This window comes from Callospermophilus lateralis, chromosome 20 (genome assembly GCF_048772815.1).
Source record: "Callospermophilus lateralis isolate mCalLat2 chromosome 20, mCalLat2.hap1, whole genome shotgun sequence".
In the NCBI taxonomy this organism is placed as follows: domain Eukaryota; kingdom Metazoa; phylum Chordata; class Mammalia; order Rodentia; family Sciuridae; genus Callospermophilus; species Callospermophilus lateralis.
The window spans coordinates 10,704,363-10,722,832 of NC_135324.1; the positions used below are offsets into that span (position 1 = coordinate 10,704,363).

Sequence of the window (18,470 nt, forward strand, 5' to 3'; positions counted from 1 at the left end):
TTAACAAGTGGAAAACAATAGCTATAATCAAAAGATTCATTTATTAAGGGCTATCACATATAAAAAAACTCAAAGGATAAACAACTAAACAGTAATAAATATATCTTCATGTTAAAAAGATTTTTGGGTATCTGTACTTTCTATTTCTCAAAAACAAAATTGATTTTTCTCCCTTTGGCACTACAAAGTGAGGGGCACTCTACCACCAAACTACACTCACAGTCCTTTATACTTTTTGAGATAGGGTCTTGCTAAATTGCCCAGTTTGATCTCAAACTCATGGTCCTCCAGTCTTGGATTCACAAGTTGCTGAAACCACAGGCATGCACCACCATGCCGGCCTGATTGTTTTTAAGAAAGACATTTTTTAAAATTTATTAATTCAGTCACTGAACAAATGAGATTAAAATAAGGAAGTCCAAAAATATTAGAATGAAACAGCTCAATTATGGAGGGAAAACATGAGTCTCCATTGGGCTGGGGCTATAGCTCAGTGGTAGAGTACTTGTCTAACATGTGTGAGGCCTGGGTTCAGTCTTTAGCACTACTAATGATGAAGTCCATATACTGGCATAAAAAAAAATCTACAGAAAAAATGAGCTTTCAAGAAGACAGTAAAGAAAAAAAAAAGCATTAGCTGGGAAGGAGAGAGAGACAGAGAGAGCTCCGCAAACAGTCGCATGACACTAAATCCCTTTATATCTTGGAGGCAAGTCTGCATGCAGTCCATTGAAGCCACTTCTCACCTAGAAGAGAATGAGTTAACCCAAACACAGCAGAATACCTGCTGGGGTTTACAAACTTGCAGCCATGAACAAAAAATCCACTCTAATCTTAAATCCTGGTTAAAATTTAAAATTACACTCTAAGCACACACTTGCACAGAGCACTAGAGGGCAAATACTATTGCCAAACGCTGTTCTTCCTGTTGGGTTTTTCATATCCCTGCCATAAAGTTGCATGATGCTTTTTTTTTTTCCTTCTGCCAAGAGATTGAAATTTCATCAACCAATATCTAATACTGGAGTCTTTATACTTTTATTTAACTCTCTGATCTATGCCTAAGAGTTCTAGGTGTAAGAACTAATAGCACTCACTCTCAAAGAACATAAGGTTCTCAGAATGATTATTCACTCTTTACAAACATCAAAACTGAAGAACAGAAGTTAAATGCATTGTCTGGGCTCCTGACATTAGTCAATGGTTGGATTAAAAAAAAAAAATACAAGTCACATTTCCAGATCCTTGTTTAGAATTATTTCTACAATAAAAATTGCAATTTTATTCTAACCAAGAAATACTTCAGATCCAACTTTACCTCTTCAAAGGAAAAACTACATAACTAGGTCCATCAAAAATCACTAGCCTACGCCCAGTGGGTCAGGAGGCTTAAGGAGGAGGATCTTGAGTTCAAAATTGAGCAGCTAGCCTCAGGAAAAGCGAGCAGCTAAGCAACTCAGTGAGAATCTGTCTATAAATAAAATACAAAATGGGGCTGGGGATGTGGCTCAGGGGTCTAGTGCTCCCAAGTTCAATCCCCAGTACTCTCTCCCCCCAGCAAAAATAACCACTAACCTAGGCAGCTTTGCCCTATGTGACCTATGGCAATGGCAGCACTGATGCACATGGTGCAGGTTGTGGGCACTGACTAGAACATGAGGAAGAACCTCAGGAGCAGGACATTTCAGTAGAAGAAGCATGAATTTCTAAGGAATATTCTTCCTCCCAGAAGGCACAGCACACAGGTGTGGCAAGTTTGGTCAGGTCTCACAAGCCATGTTATAGCTCGGTGAGAACCACAGAACAAGCCATGAAAACAAAACAATACACATGTGCATCTTGGTTTGTGACAGCTGTGTGTGGTGGTGCATACCCCCAGCAATAAAAACTCAGGAAATTGAGGCAGGAGGACCTCAACTTGGAAGCCAGCCTTAGCAACTTACCAATACCCTCAGCAACTTAGTGAGACCCTGTCTCAAAAAAATTAAGGACTAGATGTAGCTCAGTGGTAAAGGGCCCCCAAGTTCAATCCCCAGTACCAAAAACAAATCCAAACAAACAAACAAACAAATACTCCTCCAGGATTATGAACAAAATAAAGATGCACCCTCTCCACACTTGGATTCAATATTGTGCCGCAATGTTTTTGTCTAGGCAATAAAGCAAGAAAATTAAAATTTACTAGCCTACCTAGAAACTAAAAACATTTTTTCCACCAGTTTATCTGTTATCAAATTCAGCATGATAAATTAAAATGTGTTCCAATGATTCAACAAAAGAAAAACAACAGACTTCCTAAATACAAGCAATTAATATTTAAAATATAAAAGTGAAATCTATATGTAATTGAATATGCCAGACTCGGTGGAGCATGTCTGTAAGCCCTGCTACTTTGCACGCTGAGGCAAGAAGATGGCAAGTCCAAGGCCAACCTGAGAAAATGAGGGAGACCCTATTTCAAAATAAAAAGAGATGGGGATGTAGTTCACTGGTAGAACACTCCTGAGTATAATCCCCAGTAACAGTAACAACAACAACAACAACAAGGAATTGATCATAAAAGCTAATAATCATATCTTATACTACTCCTATTGAATTCATTCTATATGTTAGCACGGTGCTAAACACTTTGCATATGTTAATTATTTAATTCTCACCATTCTAGACCAGTTTTGTGATGACCTCCATTTTATGGAAGTAAAAAATAAACCAGAGAATATTTACTTAAGTGATATGGACATATCAATATTCAAATCTGTGGGAATCCAGAACACCATTCTTATTAATAGGCTATACTTTGCATGATGCAATATGAACATGAGTTCACAAATACATTTTTTGCTTATATTTTGAATAGTATTTATCCATTTGAACAAATATTTGAGTATCTAGTACATGCCAGGCAATGTGCCACTTGGCTTGGAATCCATCAGTGAAAGAGACAGCAATCCGCACCCTTAAGAAGATTATACTATAGTAATCTAGCAGTTAGGGGCCCTACACATGCTAGGCACTTTTGATGGGCTCTTTTTGAACGTGTTCAAAGTGTTTTAGGCACATTAACTTGTTAACAATTCTATAAGATAGACAGTACTTTATTTCTACTTTACACAGAAGGAAACACACTGAGGGGTTTAACAACTTGACAAAGATAACACAACTTGCAGAGTTTGGCTCAAGTCTTAACCTCTATGCCATTCTAACACATATAGTCACTTAATTTGAACATACTCCAAATTAACATATCACACTCATACGCCAACCAAATTTTGGCTCAAAATATATTCTTATAATAACACTTTTGTACATCCTAAAGCAACTGCTACAAAGTACATGGATACAAAAAATATTAGTATCATTTTGCCAATTATAATCCAAGTTTTTTACAACAAATAATTACCTTTCTAACCCAGTTTAGGAGAAAAGATCACCATTTCCAAACTTAAATATCACTTCTTACATATCTAAAATCTTATTTTGCCAGTACAATCATTGTAGAAATATATATTCTTAGAGATAAGTCCTAAACTATTTTGGTTGAGTTTTTTTGTTTTGTTTTACAACGATGGAGGTTGAACACAGGGCCCTACACATGCTAGGCAATCACTTGACCACTGAGCTATGTCCCCGTCCCTTTATATTTTATTTTGCAATAGGTCTCACTAAGCGCCCAGGCTGGCCTCAAACTTTTAATTCTGTCTTAGCATCAAGAGCAACTGGGATTACAGGTATGCACCAGTATACCTACTCTGATAATTTTTAAAAATATTTTTAGCTGTAGATGGACACAGTATCTTTAATTATTTTTTTTAATGTGGTGCTGAGAATCAAACCCAGTGCCTTATACCTGCTAGGCAAGCACTCTACCACTGAGCTACAATCCCAGCCGCGAGGATGTAGGGAAAAAGACACACTCATACACTGCTGGTGGGACTGCAAATTGGTGCAACCCATCTGGAAAGCAGTATGGAGATTCCTTGGAAAACTGGGAATGGGACCACCATTTGACCAAGCTATCCCACTCCTTGGTTTATACCCAAAGGACTTAAAAACAGCATACTACAGTGATGCGGCCTCATCAATTTTTACAGCAGCACAATTCACAGTAGCTAGATTGTAGAACCAACCTAGATGCCCTTCAGTAGATGAATGGATAAAGAAACTCTGATATATATACACAATGGAATATTACCTCAGCATTAAAAGAGACTAAAATCATGGCATTAGCAGGTAAATGGATGGAGTAGAGAATATTACCCTAAATGGAGTAGAGAATATTACCTTAAGTGAAATAAGCCAATTGCAAAAAAACAAAGGCCGAATGTTTTCTCTGATATGCGGATGCTTATCCATAATGGGCATGGGCAAAGGAGGAATGGAGGAATTTTAGATAGAACCAAGGGGAGGAATAAGAAGGGAAGGGACATGGGGGTAGGAATGAGATGGACATCATTACCCTAGGTACATGTGCTCTATGTGTGTACTATGAACTGAAATGCATTCTGTTGTCATGTATAACAATAGAATAAATAAATAAATTTAAAGTAAAATTTTAAAAAAAGAAGAAAAAATTCCTTTTAGGAAATAAGAATGTCATTCTGGTATAGAAAACCAAGCAAACTATGAAATTGGATCCAAATACAAGACTCATATCTAATTTAAGAAATAGTGTAACCTTAAAAAAATAGCATAATAGAAGGTATGGCTTGTGGTTTTGACTTTGAAGAAACTACTCCATTAAAGAGTTTGGCTTTTTCACATCATAGAAAAACTAAATGCTTTAAATTATCACCTGATTTTAAATACTAAGTGAACAATGTTAGCAGCCCTGAGTTTGATCCCCAGCACTGAAAAAGATCAGTGACAGAGCACATCTAGATTCAATCCCTACTACAGGGCAGGGGGTGGGGGCAAAAAAAGTAGTCTACTTGGCAAACTTTATTAAACTTCTGACACAGAAAAGATAATCTGTAAGGAAAAGGGAAAAGGGGGGTGGGTAAATGTAATAGGACCAATGTAATATGTCCAATGGATTAATGAGAAATACAAAGAAGCATGTCAGAATTCACCAATAAGTTTACAACAAATTCAGTATCGTGACAGGAAAAGAGGATAAGCTGAATTTCCATTTATATGACTTGCTGATAGAGTTCAATAAAGGGAAAAAGAATTGTCAAGTCTCAGTCCTGGAAGTTGCTGAAACATTAAGTAGGAACTTTTAAAGACATATTACACAGAAACAGAGCTAGCAGAATAGTTTAAAAATACTGCTAGTTTAAGCTGGGGATAGTGGTGCAGACTTGTAATCATAGTCACTCAGGAGGTTGAGGCAGGTGGATCACAAGTTCAAGGCCAGCCTCAGCAACTTAGCAAGGCCCTGTCTCTAAATAAATAAATAAATAGGGTTGGAGAGATGGCTCAGTGCATAAGTGTCCCTGGGTTCAATCCCTGGCACTCCTGCTCCCATAATATTAGTTTATCTCATCAATAAAACTAAATGTGTTTTGCCCTACAGATATCAAAGGATGAAGTATTTAGCTCATGTTCAACTTTATATAAGAAAACTGTTCAGAACATCTTCTCAGTGGGAGTACATACTTTCTAGAAAGCAATTTGGCCATTTGACACAAAATATTTTTAAATTTTTTAATCTAATGATGTCAACTCTGGAACTCATCCTCAGGAAATGCAGATCAAATTGATGATGTACAACAGCAACATCCTGGAAAATGTTCAAATGTCCAATAATGAGGAAATAACCAAATATATAAACTATGGCCAGGCACAGTGGCACACACCTGTAATTCCAGCTACCAGGGAGGCTGAAGCAGGATAATTGTAAATTCAAAGTCCTGGGCAACCTAGCGAGTCCCTGTCCCAAACAAAAAATAAAAATAAATGGCTAGGGATGTAGCTTAGTAGCAGAGGGCTTACCTAGTACACGAGGTACTGGGTTCAATTCCCACTACCACACGCAACCCCCCCCCCACACACACACACGTACACAAAAACCCTTTAAAGAGACCATCTGTGGTAGGATGTCTCATGTTCCAACATTCTGAATCTATATTTGAAGACCACATCATGGGAAGATTAGCTTTCAAAGTTTCAGATTTATTAAACATGTAAATTGAACCATAGCACATTTTCCTTAAAAATGATTTTTGCCATTCTTATCCCCAAAATAATTAAATAAATCATGTTATAAAACCCAAAATTAGGGCTTGGGATATAGCTCAATGTATAGCACTTGGTCAACACAAGCAAGGCACTGGGTTTTCTCTCCAGCACCCGTGTGTGTGTGTGTGTGTGTGTGTGTGTGTGTGTATACACACACACACACACACACATACAAGTAGGTGTGTATGTGTATATATACATTGATATTTCTAATCTTCATATATTAAAAGTAGTCCAGTCAGGAGTAGTGGCACACATCTGTAATCCTAGCAGCTCAGGAGGCTGGGGCAGGAGGATTATAATTCAAAGCCAGTCTTAACAACTCAGCAAGGCCATAGCAACTCAGCAAGACCCTGTCTCTAAATAAAAATATTTTTTAAAAAGGGCTGGGGTGTAACTCAGTTGTTAAGCTCCCCTGGGTTCTATCCCCAGCACAAAAAAAAAAAAAAAAACAACAACCAAAAAAAATCAGTCCATTAACTCAACAATGCCTATTAGCCAGTTATTTAAATATGTCAACATAGTTTTCCACTACTCTTCCTTTCCACTGATTATCATTCACTCCTTTCCCTAATGTCCATATACATGAGTGTATATATAACATATATAATACACACAAACACTTCAAGTCCTTACATGTAATAGTTGCCAAACACACATGCTTAAGATGCCTAAATGCAGACAGGTACAGTGGCACAGGCCTGTAAGCACAGGCACATAGGTGGCTGAGGCAAGCTGGAGACCAGTCTGGGCAAGTTAGCAAGACTCAAGGGCTGAGGATGTAGCTCTGTGACAGGGTGCCAGAGGTTTAATCCCCAGTACGGTAGATAAGAAAAGTGCCTGAATATAAAAATGCCATGCAAATTTAGAGGGCTGGAAGTATAGCTCATTGGTAGAACACTTGCAAAGCATGTGTGAAGACCTGAGTTTGATCCCCAGCTCTGCTAAATAGATGAGCATATTATAGTGAGAAAAGTTTTTGCGTTTGTGTGTGTATGCTGAAGATTAAACCCAGATCTTACATACTTTAGTCAAGTGCTTTACCACTGCCCAACATCACCAGCACACAAAAATGATTTTTTTTTTTTTTTTGGTAGCGGGGATTAAACTCTGGGGCATTAGACTACTGAGCCACATCGCCAGTCCTACTTTGTATTTTATTTAGAGACAGGGTCTCACTGAGTTACTCAGCGCTTTGCTTTTGCTAAAGCTGGCTTTGAACTCTGATTCTCCTGCATCAGCCTCCCGAACTGCTGGGAATACAGGCCCCACAACCAACCACACCAGGCATGAAAATTATTTTTAAACGATTAAAATCTTCCAACTATAAACTCTCTGATTCTAACCTCAGCTGGATCCAAAGAGGTCGGGAGAAAAAGAAGAAAGTGCATTTTCCTGGGTTATAACTCTATCCTTGCTATTTCCTAGCATTGCTAACTTTGGAATTTCACTTGCCTCTCTGGACTTCCTGGCCACTCTTTGAAATAAGGGTAAAGTTAGAATAAGGAAGGCTGTTACAAACTCTTTTTTTAAAAGACACTAGAGATGGACACAATGATGCATGCCTGTCATCCCCTAGCAACTTGGGAGGCTAAGCAGAAGGACCACAGGTTCAAGGCCAGTCTCAGAAACTTAACAAGACCCAGTCTCAAAATAAAAAATAAAAAGGGCTGGCACCACAGATTCAATCCCTAGTACCACCCCCTCCCAAAAAAAGGACTCTGGATTCAGATTTCTACAATCTTCCCACACATTTTCTTTTCTTAATTCTCAGTAGTAATTAATTTCCATGGACTAACCTTCCTGATTAGCAAAATCTGTTTAAGTATAGATAAATTTTCATAACAATATCCATTTTATCCATTTATAAAAATCTGTTGTACAACATTTTGGCAAATTCATACTCATTATTTCTAGGTAACTATACTATAAACTGTAAGAGTTCCAGAGATTACTCAATATTCACTATACACAAAACACACATGACTTATTATGCAATAACTGCCAGAGTAGTTAACAACGGGCTTTATTTCATTCCCTGAAACAACATAAAATTTAAGTCCACGGGTGTTTCTTTTTAGAATGTTCAAAACAAAAGAGAACATTATGTAAATCAAATGTTCCTTCATAAAATATTAGATAAAATGAGGTATCGTTTCAGTTTCAAAACCCTATGAGTTGGGCGAGGTGACAGAGTGCTTGCCTAGCATGTAGTAGGTTCTGGGTTCAATCCCCAGCGCAACTTTAAAAAAACAACAACAAAAAAAAAAAAAACACAACCCTATGAGTAAGTATTTGAAGACTAAACATCTCTGTAACTTTAACTTAACAGCCTCATCTTTTAGAATTGAACCAAACCCTACTTTTAAGTAGTTCAGCTTCACAAACCTTTTGAGTAAGATAAATTATATCTATTAAATCTGTCTTACCTTTTAAGATAGATACAGTAATATTTAAGTTTGATGAATCCATACTTGATTAGTTAATAATTTGTTCAAAAAATATTTTTAATAAGGCTTAATTTTTTTTGTGTGTGGGGGGCAGGGGGGTGTTTCGGGATGGAACTCAGGGGCACTTGACCATTGAGCCACACCCCTAGCTCTATTTTGTATTTTATTTAGAGACAGGGTCTCCCTGAGTTGCTTAGCATCTCACATTTGCTGAGGCTGGCTTTGAAGTAGCAGTCCTCCTGTCTCAGTGTCCCAAGCTGCTGGGATTACAGACATGAGCCACCATACCTGGATTGTTTTAATACTTTAGATACATCATTTTTATCTAAAAATCCTTTAAATCACTAACATTTTCTTCACCCTCAATATATTCTATAAGAATCACAGATTAGGGGTCAGGGTTACAGTTCAATGGTAGAGCACTTGCTTAGCACATCTGGGACACTGGATTCGATCCTCAGCATAACATAAAAATAAATTAATAAAGTAAAGATTAAAAAAATCAGAGTCTAAGGTTTACAAGGTACCTCTTTCAGCATTCTGAAGGCCAATGTCAATTATAGTACAGGTTTTTACTCCTTTTCTAAAACTAATATTATTTTTAATTAATGAATCAGAATTGTTTTTATGAATTATATAATGTGGAATGATTACATCAAGTTAATTGATAAATCCTAATCATTTTTGTGATGACAGATTTTCTTAACAAAGCCTCTCCACACCATTTTACCTCAAAGAGAATATCTAAGATTAATAGTAAGAACCACTGTGTCACTGTGAATTCAACATCTCTGCAGAAGTTATGCTGTTGTTAACTAAAATAAACTAATGTGAAAGGAGAGAGCATGATGTGATTACTTTACAACAGCCTTAAATCTACTACTGTAGCTGGCATTAGGTACAACCTGAGATTCAAAGGAAACAATCACAGCTGAGTGCCTTTCTCAGTATTTTTCATTGTTTCTGCATTAAATAGATAGAGACACTACAAATAATAACAATAGTTGCCATTTAGCTACCCCTACTAGCATACTGCTAGTCACTGAACATTTTCCACTGCATTTAATCCTCAGAATAAAGAAACATATTATTATCTGCTTGTAACTGATGAGAAGCAAGGACTCAAGGAAGCTGTGGCAGATCCAGATTTCAAAATCAAGGTTCCTTGACATCAAAGTTCAAGCTTATAATATTAAGTTATAATGTCTACTGAAGATATAAGTACTTAAATCAACAAGTTTCTCAATATTCACTCAACTTTTTAATATTTTCCATGCATAACTAGTTTTCTGCAAGAAGCAGTTGATCGCACAAATCAACCTTGTCAAAGGGATGGGATTTAGAAGGTGACTACAATTCTTAAGTAAATATCAGAAAATTTAGGCCACTCAGGCTAAAGCCTCACCTTTTTCATATTATATTAAAGTTTTAATATGAATACATGACCTAAAGTTTGTTTTTTTCTTATTAGTCACACCAGATATTTAAAAGACAGTCATTTTAAGAAAAATAATAATATTACAAAAGGAGTAAAACCCGTTGGCAATTTTCCTTTATACTTATATGCAATATTCTCCAAAAGACATTTGATTTCTACTAATCTTGCTTCCTCCAAGTCTTACTCACCCCTGTTGCTCTATATTGCAAGGACTAAGAGTCACAAGCTACGTATTTTCTCCAACAAGTGTTTGAATCACTCCTGTAACCAAACCAGTTGGACGGCCAGTTAAATAAAGATTTCAACAGTCATCTAAAAGGCGAAAGAACTGCCGCAATCTCTCTTCAGAACAGTTCTAAAGCTCATCCCTGGCAAGTCCAAGCCCCTACCAAACAACACTGAATCACAGCAACTTTCTAAGTAAAGACAGAGGAGAAATCCTTCACTCCTATTCCTTCCCCAACCCAAAACGCAAAACCGAATAATCATCCTACTTAACCACTGCTGAATAAACACCGCATTGTATATAAGTTCTCAGAGCCATTTCCCGCCCTAACACCCATTCCCTGGGCCTGGCATAAGTTCGGTTCCTGGCAGTCCCTTCTCAAGTGAGAAGCACACGCAGAAGACAAATCCCCTTTTGCAAGACAGTTAACGTGACGCTGACTGCAGAAGATCCAACAATTAGCTCTGCAAAACACACCCACACCCTACTCCTTGGCTTCATAAACACTAGGACTACCGTGGACTCGGTGGAACTGTCCCTCCTCTCTGCCATCGGCTGAATCTTCGACCTTAGGAAGACCAGTGGAAACTAGTAAGTGAATTCAGAGAGAGGTCAAGCGGCCCTCAGAATTCTTCTGTAGGGCGCCCACACCGCTCTCCTGGCCTCAACAATGGGCCACTTGGTCCCAAGCAGCAACTTGAAAAAAGGGCTCTTCTTTCTTTACGCTCACTCGACGCCAAATCCCACCCTAAGGGGAGAATGACGGACTGGAGTGTAACGCTAGAGCTGCTTCCACACGGAGCCAAACCGAGAGACTCCGCACTCCCTCCCAGCCCCACAACAACAGCACTTTAAACAACGTGACAAGCTCCGGGCGACCCCGTCCCCGGGCCTCGGTCGCGTTGAAAGGCACGGCTCTTTCGTGGAGACCAAACACGATTAACCCTGCCGCTGCCGACCTCGGCCGCCGGCGCGCGAAAAGCCGCCTCCGGACCCCGGGTAAGGGACCGTCAGGCCAAAGGCCCCCGCCCGTCCCGCCGCGCCCAGAGGGGGCGACCTGACCCCAGCCCTAGGGGAGGAGCCCGCCGACCCGCGGGCGGCCGAACCAGGGCGGACGCTCACCGCGATGACATTGACGAAGGTGGTCTTGCCCGAGTATTGCAGCCCCACCAGCGTCAGCTCCATCTCCTCCTTCCAGAACAGCGAGCGGAACCAGTCCAGCAGGCGGGAGATGAGAGCCAGCATGATGACGGCGCTGAGCGAAGGCGGACGGGACGGCGGGAGGCAACGGCCACGAACACTTCCACACGAGCGGGCTTCAGCCCGGACCCCGCCAACGGCTCTTCGGGGCCCCGGCGCGACACGGGCGGACACGGGCGGGCGGCGGCGGCCGGAGCCAGGAAGCCAAGCGGGTCATATGACTCGCCCTACCCCCCACGCTGGGCCCCGCGCCGCAGCCGGCGCGCACGGCAAGAGCGACCATCCCCGCCTGGCCAGGCGCGCCCGCCGCCTGCAGCGCCACCTAGCGGGGGGTCTCGTCGCAGCACAGCACATAGGCCAACTGCACCTGAACAGCTTTCAGTGCCCTGCATCCTGCATGTCTCCTTGGCTCGCTCATTGATGGTTCATTCGCCCTTCATTCGTCCACTCATGCATTCACCCACTCGTCTATACACTTATTCAAGTTTTCTCTGAGTGTTCGTCGACAACGTACTCTGCGGGAAGACTTCAAGATTTGTGGGGGTTTAAATTATATGGTGGTAACTGTGTGCATGTACAAATACATCACAAAAAATCCCACCATTATGTAAACTATATTGCACCAATAAAAAAAATATGGGGGAAAAAAAGACTGAGCAGTGGAGAGGTTAGCATAGAATAAAAAACTCTGAGCTGGGTGTGGTGGCACACACCTGTAATCTCAGCAACTCAGGAGGCAGAGGCAGAAGGATCAAAAGTTCAAGGACAGCCTCAGCAACTAGGCCATAAGCAACTTAGTGAGACCCTGTCTCAAAATAAAACATAAAAAGGGTTGGGGAGGGCTGGGGTTGTGGCTCAGTGGTAGAGTGCTTGCCTCACATGTGGTGAGGCACTGGGTTCAATTCTCCGCAGTGCATAGAAATAAATGAATAAAATAAATGTCCATCAACAACTAAAAAAAAAAAGTGTTGGGGATGTGGCTCAGTGGTTAAGTGCCTCTGGGTTCAATCCCTGGTACCAAAAAATAAATAAATAAATAAAACAATAAAAAAATAAATTAAAAACCCTGACCCACATTTTTGGTAATAGCAAAAGATGAGAAACATCAAATGTTTAAATCAGTGGGAACTGGTAAAATAAACTATGCTGTGGCTAAGCATGTTGGTCTATGCCTGTAATCCAAGCAACTCAGGAGGCTGAGGCAGGAGGAACACAAGTTCAAGGTCAGCCTCAGCAATTTAGTGAAGCCCTAAACAACTTAGCAAGACCCTGTCTCAAAATAAAAAATGAAAAGGGGCTGAGATGAGATGTGGCTCAGTGGTAAAGCACCCCTGTGTTCCATCCCCACTAGCAAAAATTGAAAAATAAAATAAATAATGATGTGTCTTCTGGGGGGACACTCCATAGCTGTAAAGGAAAAATAAGAAGAAAGTTCTAAACCATTGGAATGATGTCCAGGAAATACTTTCAAGAAACAGAAACTCAAGGTTCTGACTGTGTATATAATAATATCTTTGGTGTAAGATGGGGAAATAAGAATATATATGTAAATATATGTATATATGGTATTTTGGTATAAGACAGGAAAATATGAATATATAAGGAAATATGTGGTATTTGCATAATGAAATCCTGGGAGAATAATAAAAACATTTTCCTGTGGGGGTAGAGGGAACTACATGGAGTACAGGAATGGAAATTAGACTTCTCCAGGAACCTTTTCAAACCATTTTGATTTTTCAGCCACCTAAGTGGGTTGCCTGTTCAAAATGTAATTTAAACTGCGTGCAGTGGGGCACAACTTTAATCCCAACAATTTGGGAGGCCACAAATTCAAGGACAGCCTCAGCAACTTAGTGAGACCCTGTCTCAAAAAATAAAAAAGGGGGCTGGGGTTGTGGCTCAGTGCTAGAGTGCTTGCCTAGCATGTGTGAGGCACTGGGTTTGATTCTCAGCACTACATATAAATAAACGAAAAATAAAGGTCCATCAACAACTAAATTTTTTTAAATTAAAAAAAAAAGGCTGTTTATGTAACCCAGTAGTAAAGCATCCCTGGGTTGAATCTCCAGCACTAAAAAAAAAAAAAAAGTATTTTAAGCTGGGCTGGTGGCACATGCCTGTAATCTCAGCTATTTGAAAGGCTAAGGCAGGAGGATTGAAATTTAAGGCCTCAGCAACTTAGTGAGATTCTGTCTCAGGAAAAAAAAAAAAGAATAAAAGAGCTGGGGATATAGCTCTGTGCTAGAGTACCCTGGGATTTAATTCCCAAGACCAAATGGAGGAGGAGGAGGAGGAGGAAGAATTTAATTAAAAATATCTGCAAGAATTTTGAATTTCTTAAAAATCCCTTTGCGCTGGGTGAGGTGGCACACCTGTAATCCTATTGACTGGGGAGGCTGAGACAAGAGGATCAAATGTTCCAGGTCAGCCTGGGTAATTTAGGGAAACCCTGGCTAAAATTAAAAATAAAAGGGGCTGGGGATGTGGCTCAGTGGCAGACCACTCCTGGGTTCAATCTCCAGTAAGGGAATAAAGGTGCCCCTGGGCTGAGGATGTACCTTGGTAGTACAGCGTATGCCTAGCATGTATGAACTTGATCTCCAGTGGCCAGACAGTGTGAGTGGCCCTCATGGAATTTACTTGCCAGTGGAGACAAAGTCTAGTAAACAAACAAACATGGAATAGAATGAGGCGCAGTACTGAACAGGCCAGGCACAGCAGCACATGTCTGTGATCCCAGCAACTCCCGAGGCTGAGGCAAGAGGATTGCAAGTTCAAAGGCAGCCTCAGCAATTTAGTGAGGCCCAGAGCAAATCAATGAAGACCCTGTCCCTAAATAAAATACAAAAAGGGATGGGGGTGTGTCTCACTGGTTAAGGACCTCTGGGTTCAATCACTGGTATAAAAAAAAAAAAAGAAAACTGAACAGGAACAGAGAGAGTGGGCAGGAGTGAACTCCATTCTCTAGATCTGGAGCCCTGGGAGGAAAGACTTGGAGGAAGTGAGAAAGAGAACAAGGCAGATTTCCGGGAGAAGCACATTCTGGGAAGAAGGAAGAGCAAAGACCTGAAGGGGAAGGAGCCTGAAACATTAGGGGCACATGAAGACAATGCAGAGATTAGGAAAACCAGGTTGGAAAGAGGTGGGTGGAGAAAAAGGCAGGAACCAGATGGAGTACAGAACGGGGATTCTAGTTTGGATGTTGTTCCATGTAATGAGAAATCGGGAGAGAGATGAAATGTATATGTTTAAAAGTTCATTCAAGTTGGGCGTGGTGGTGCACACCTGTAAACCCAGAAACCTGAGAGGCTGGGGCAGGAGGATTGCAAGTTCAAGGCCAAGCTCAACAATTCCGCAAAACCCTGTCTCAAAACAAAAAAATAAAAAGGACTGGGGGTGGAGCTCAGTAGTTAAGCATCCCTGGGTTAAATCCCCAGTCCCCCCACCCCCGGAAAAAAATGTTCACTGAAGTAGATCTGTGGAGTATTAGCGTGGGAGAGTGTCATGGGTTCATGGGTTGAATTATGTGCCTCCCCTCCATTCAAAAAGATTTGTTTCAAGGCCCTAAGCATCTTAGTGAGACCCTGTCTCTAAATAAAAATATTAAAAAGGGCTGGGGATATGGCTCAGTGCTAAAGTACCCTGGATTCAATCCCCAGTACAAAAAAAAAAAAATATATATATATATATATATATATATAAATTTGTTTAAGTCCTATCTCTTGTTGGTTGTGTTGCCACACACCTATAATCCCAGTAAATCAGGAATATGAAGCAGGATGATCGCAACTTCAACGCCTGCCTCAGCAACTTTAGGGAGCTCCTCAGCAACGTAGTGATATCTTGTCTCAAAATCAAAAGAACTGGGGATACAGCTCAGTGCTAGAGCTCTTGACTAGCATGCAAGAGGCCCTATGTTCCATTCCCAGCACATCCCCCCTCAAAAAAGGAACATGACCATTTTTGGAAATATAGGATCCTACTGGAATCAGGTGACACTCTATGACTCCTGTCCTGATAAGAAAAGAGACCAGACAGCTGAGGGGAGATGGCCATGTTTCAAAGAAGACAGGGATCAAAATGTGGCACCTGTAAGCCCAGGAGCGCCAAGGATTGGCAGCAAACAGATTCTCCTCTCCTGGAGGCTTCAGAGAGAACAAGGCCCTGTGACCCTGAGATTGCAAATGGCTAGCCTCCAGAACTGTGAGACATTTGAGGTTTTAAGCGGCCCAGTTTACGACACTTCCTTATGGGAGCCCTAGCAAACAAATATAGAGGGCAAGAGCAGAAGCAGGCTATGGCTTTGCTTTAGGGAATGTTGCTGGGACTGGGCTGTTAGAAGCATGTAGGTGTTGGTTATCACATAACTTCTGCTCTAGTGGGAGAGACGGACAATGAACAAGTGAGAAAAAAAAAAAAAGCTCATTTTATTTATTTATTTTGGTGCTGGATATAAAACCCAGTGCTCTGCACTTTAGACAAGCACTGTACCACAAAGTTATATCCCCATCCCAAGCTAATTTTAAAATGAGGAATTGAACATTTGTCTACAGTTATTATAATTCTTTCCACTTCTAAAATCACTAGTCAATGGAAAATCCACTGCTCAACTGTGGAATTTGATTTCCCATTTAAAAAAAAAGAAGAAATTACAAATTATTTTTATCATAAAAACTAAAGGGTTATAATAATAATAAAAAAACAGTCAGGCACAGCGGTGCATAACTGTAATCCTAGCAACTCTGGGCAACTTAGCAAGGCCTTCAGCAGTTTAACCAGACTTTACCTCAAAATAAATGAAATAAATAGAATAAAAAGGACTAGGGATACAGCACAGGGGTAAAATGCCTCTGGGGTCAGTCCCCCATACTAAATAAATAAATAAATAGAGAAGTATATTTAAACAAAAGTAAACCATCTTTGAGCATTTTTAACCCTGTATCTCCGAAGTGATCAGTTTTGGTTCTTTTTTTTTTGGTCCTGGGACTTGAACCCACCAGGGACTGTACCACTAAGCTACAGACCTTTTTATTTATTTTGAGGTAGGATCTCACTAAGTTGCCCTGGCCACCTGGCTGGCCTGGAATTTGTGATCCTCATCCCTCATTCTCCCAGGTAGCTGAGATCACACCAATGCACCCCATTCTTAAGCATTCTTTTATTTACAAAAGTGGGAACATCTTGTAAATATTACTGTATAGCTTCATTAATTAATGTATAATTAAATACATTTTATTAACAATAAAGACAAAACTGAACGTAGTGGTGCACACCTGTAATCCCAGCAGCTGAGGCAAGAGAATTGCAAGTACAAGGTCAGTCTCAGAAATTTAGCAAGACCCTGTCTCAAAATAAAATCACAAAAAGGGCTGGGCTGGGGATGTGGCTCAGTAGTAGAGCACCCCTGAGTTCAATCCCCAGTATCAAAAGAGAAGGGGCAGGTGATATAGTTTCTGAGTACAGCCTACATAGTCAGATGACTGATTCCAATACCAGCTCCTTTACCAATCAGCTGCGTGAACTGTACAAGTACTTGGTTTCTCAGGCCTTCATGTGCTATAAAGATAGGACTATTCAAAGAAGTGAATGAATGACTCCACATAAAGCTCTTAGAGCCACGCAAGGACTCAACACCCACTAAATGCTAGCTATTATTTCTGAAAAATAGTGACTCAGGACAATTACTGCACAATTCAGGAGCTCAGTTTCTCATCTATAAAACAGGGATAAGGATGCCACCCTTATTTGATGTTTTCAATTAGGAGACCTAATTGAAAAAGTTTTTTTTTTTTTTTTTTTTTTTTTTTTAGGTACTGGGGATTAATCCCAGGGATACTTTACCACTGAGCTACATCCCCACCCCTTTTTATTTTTAATTTTGAGACAGGGTCTCACTAAGTTGCTCAAGTTAGCCTAGAATTTGTGATCCTCAGCCTCCCAACAGTCTCCCAAGGTGCTGGGATCACAGGTATATGTCACTGCTCCTATCAGGAAGCACTTTCTATTAAAGCCACTTCAGTAGTGTACAAAGTCCTATAGAGACACTATTCCCTTTGAATTTTGTCTAGGCTTAAATTGGAAGAATGGGAATTCAAAGTCAGGTGCTCAGATACATAGACCCATTTACAAGATATGAATGGATAAGAGTTGGGAATCCTAGAGCCATGGGAATGAGGATGACAAAGGACAGGGCAAGAGATATGCAGTTGTTATATAAGAACTGTCACATTTTATAGCATCAGAGCTGGATAAATCCCTGAACACCATCCAAGTTTTACCTATCAGAAAACAGGGCTGGGGGCTGGGGATGTGGCTCAAGCGGTGGCGCACTCGCCTGGCATGCGTGTGGCCCGGGTTCGATCCTCAGCACCACATACAGACAAAGATGTTGTGTCCGCCAAATACTAAAAAATAAATATTAAAAAAAATTCTCTCTCTCTCTCTCTCTCTTTAAAAAAAAAGAAAAAAAAAGAAAAAGAAAAGAAAACAGGGCTGGGTGTGGAAGTGCACAGCTATTCCAGAGACTAAGATAGGAGGATTACAAGTTTGAGAACAGTCTCAGCAACTTAGCAAGACCAGGTCTCAAAATAAAAAAATATAAATGGCTAGGGATGTCACTTAGTGGCTAAGCATGCCTGGGTTAGCCACTGCTGTTACTACTACTATTACTACTACTACTACTACTACTAATAATAATAACATAATGCCATTTTGAGTAAAGAAGTCCGTCTGAGGATTTCAGAGTCAGTATGAGGACTCTGAAGTCCCATCTTGCAGGCTTCTATTTTATTAGCTTTGCATTTGTCTAAGGGGATTAAAGTATAGGCCAAAGGATAAGATAGGTGTGACACACTGCATAGATTCCTACTAGGCTGATTATCACCCTGCTAGCATCTGAAAGTGACAGCACATGAGCCTTATTCATAGGACACTCTTGCATTTGGATGGGTCATTCGAGAGGAACCAGAATTTC

At 40.3% G+C, this 18,470-nt stretch overlaps 1 protein-coding gene across 1 annotated transcript in view; it reads right to left on the minus strand.

Annotated features, from left to right (window-relative positions):
- The window catches only part of Arl8b (ARF like GTPase 8B), a 45,548-nt gene extending 33,825 nt beyond the window's left edge, over positions 1 to 11,723 (minus strand). Inside the window, exon 1 of the mRNA XM_076841125.1 lies at positions 11,417 to 11,723. Coding sequence (XP_076697240.1) covers positions 11,417 to 11,539 — 123 coding nt within the window. The 5' untranslated portion in view covers positions 11,540 to 11,723. The remainder of the gene's footprint in view (positions 1 to 11,416) is intronic.
- Between the last annotated feature and the right edge of the window lie 6,747 nt (positions 11,724 to 18,470).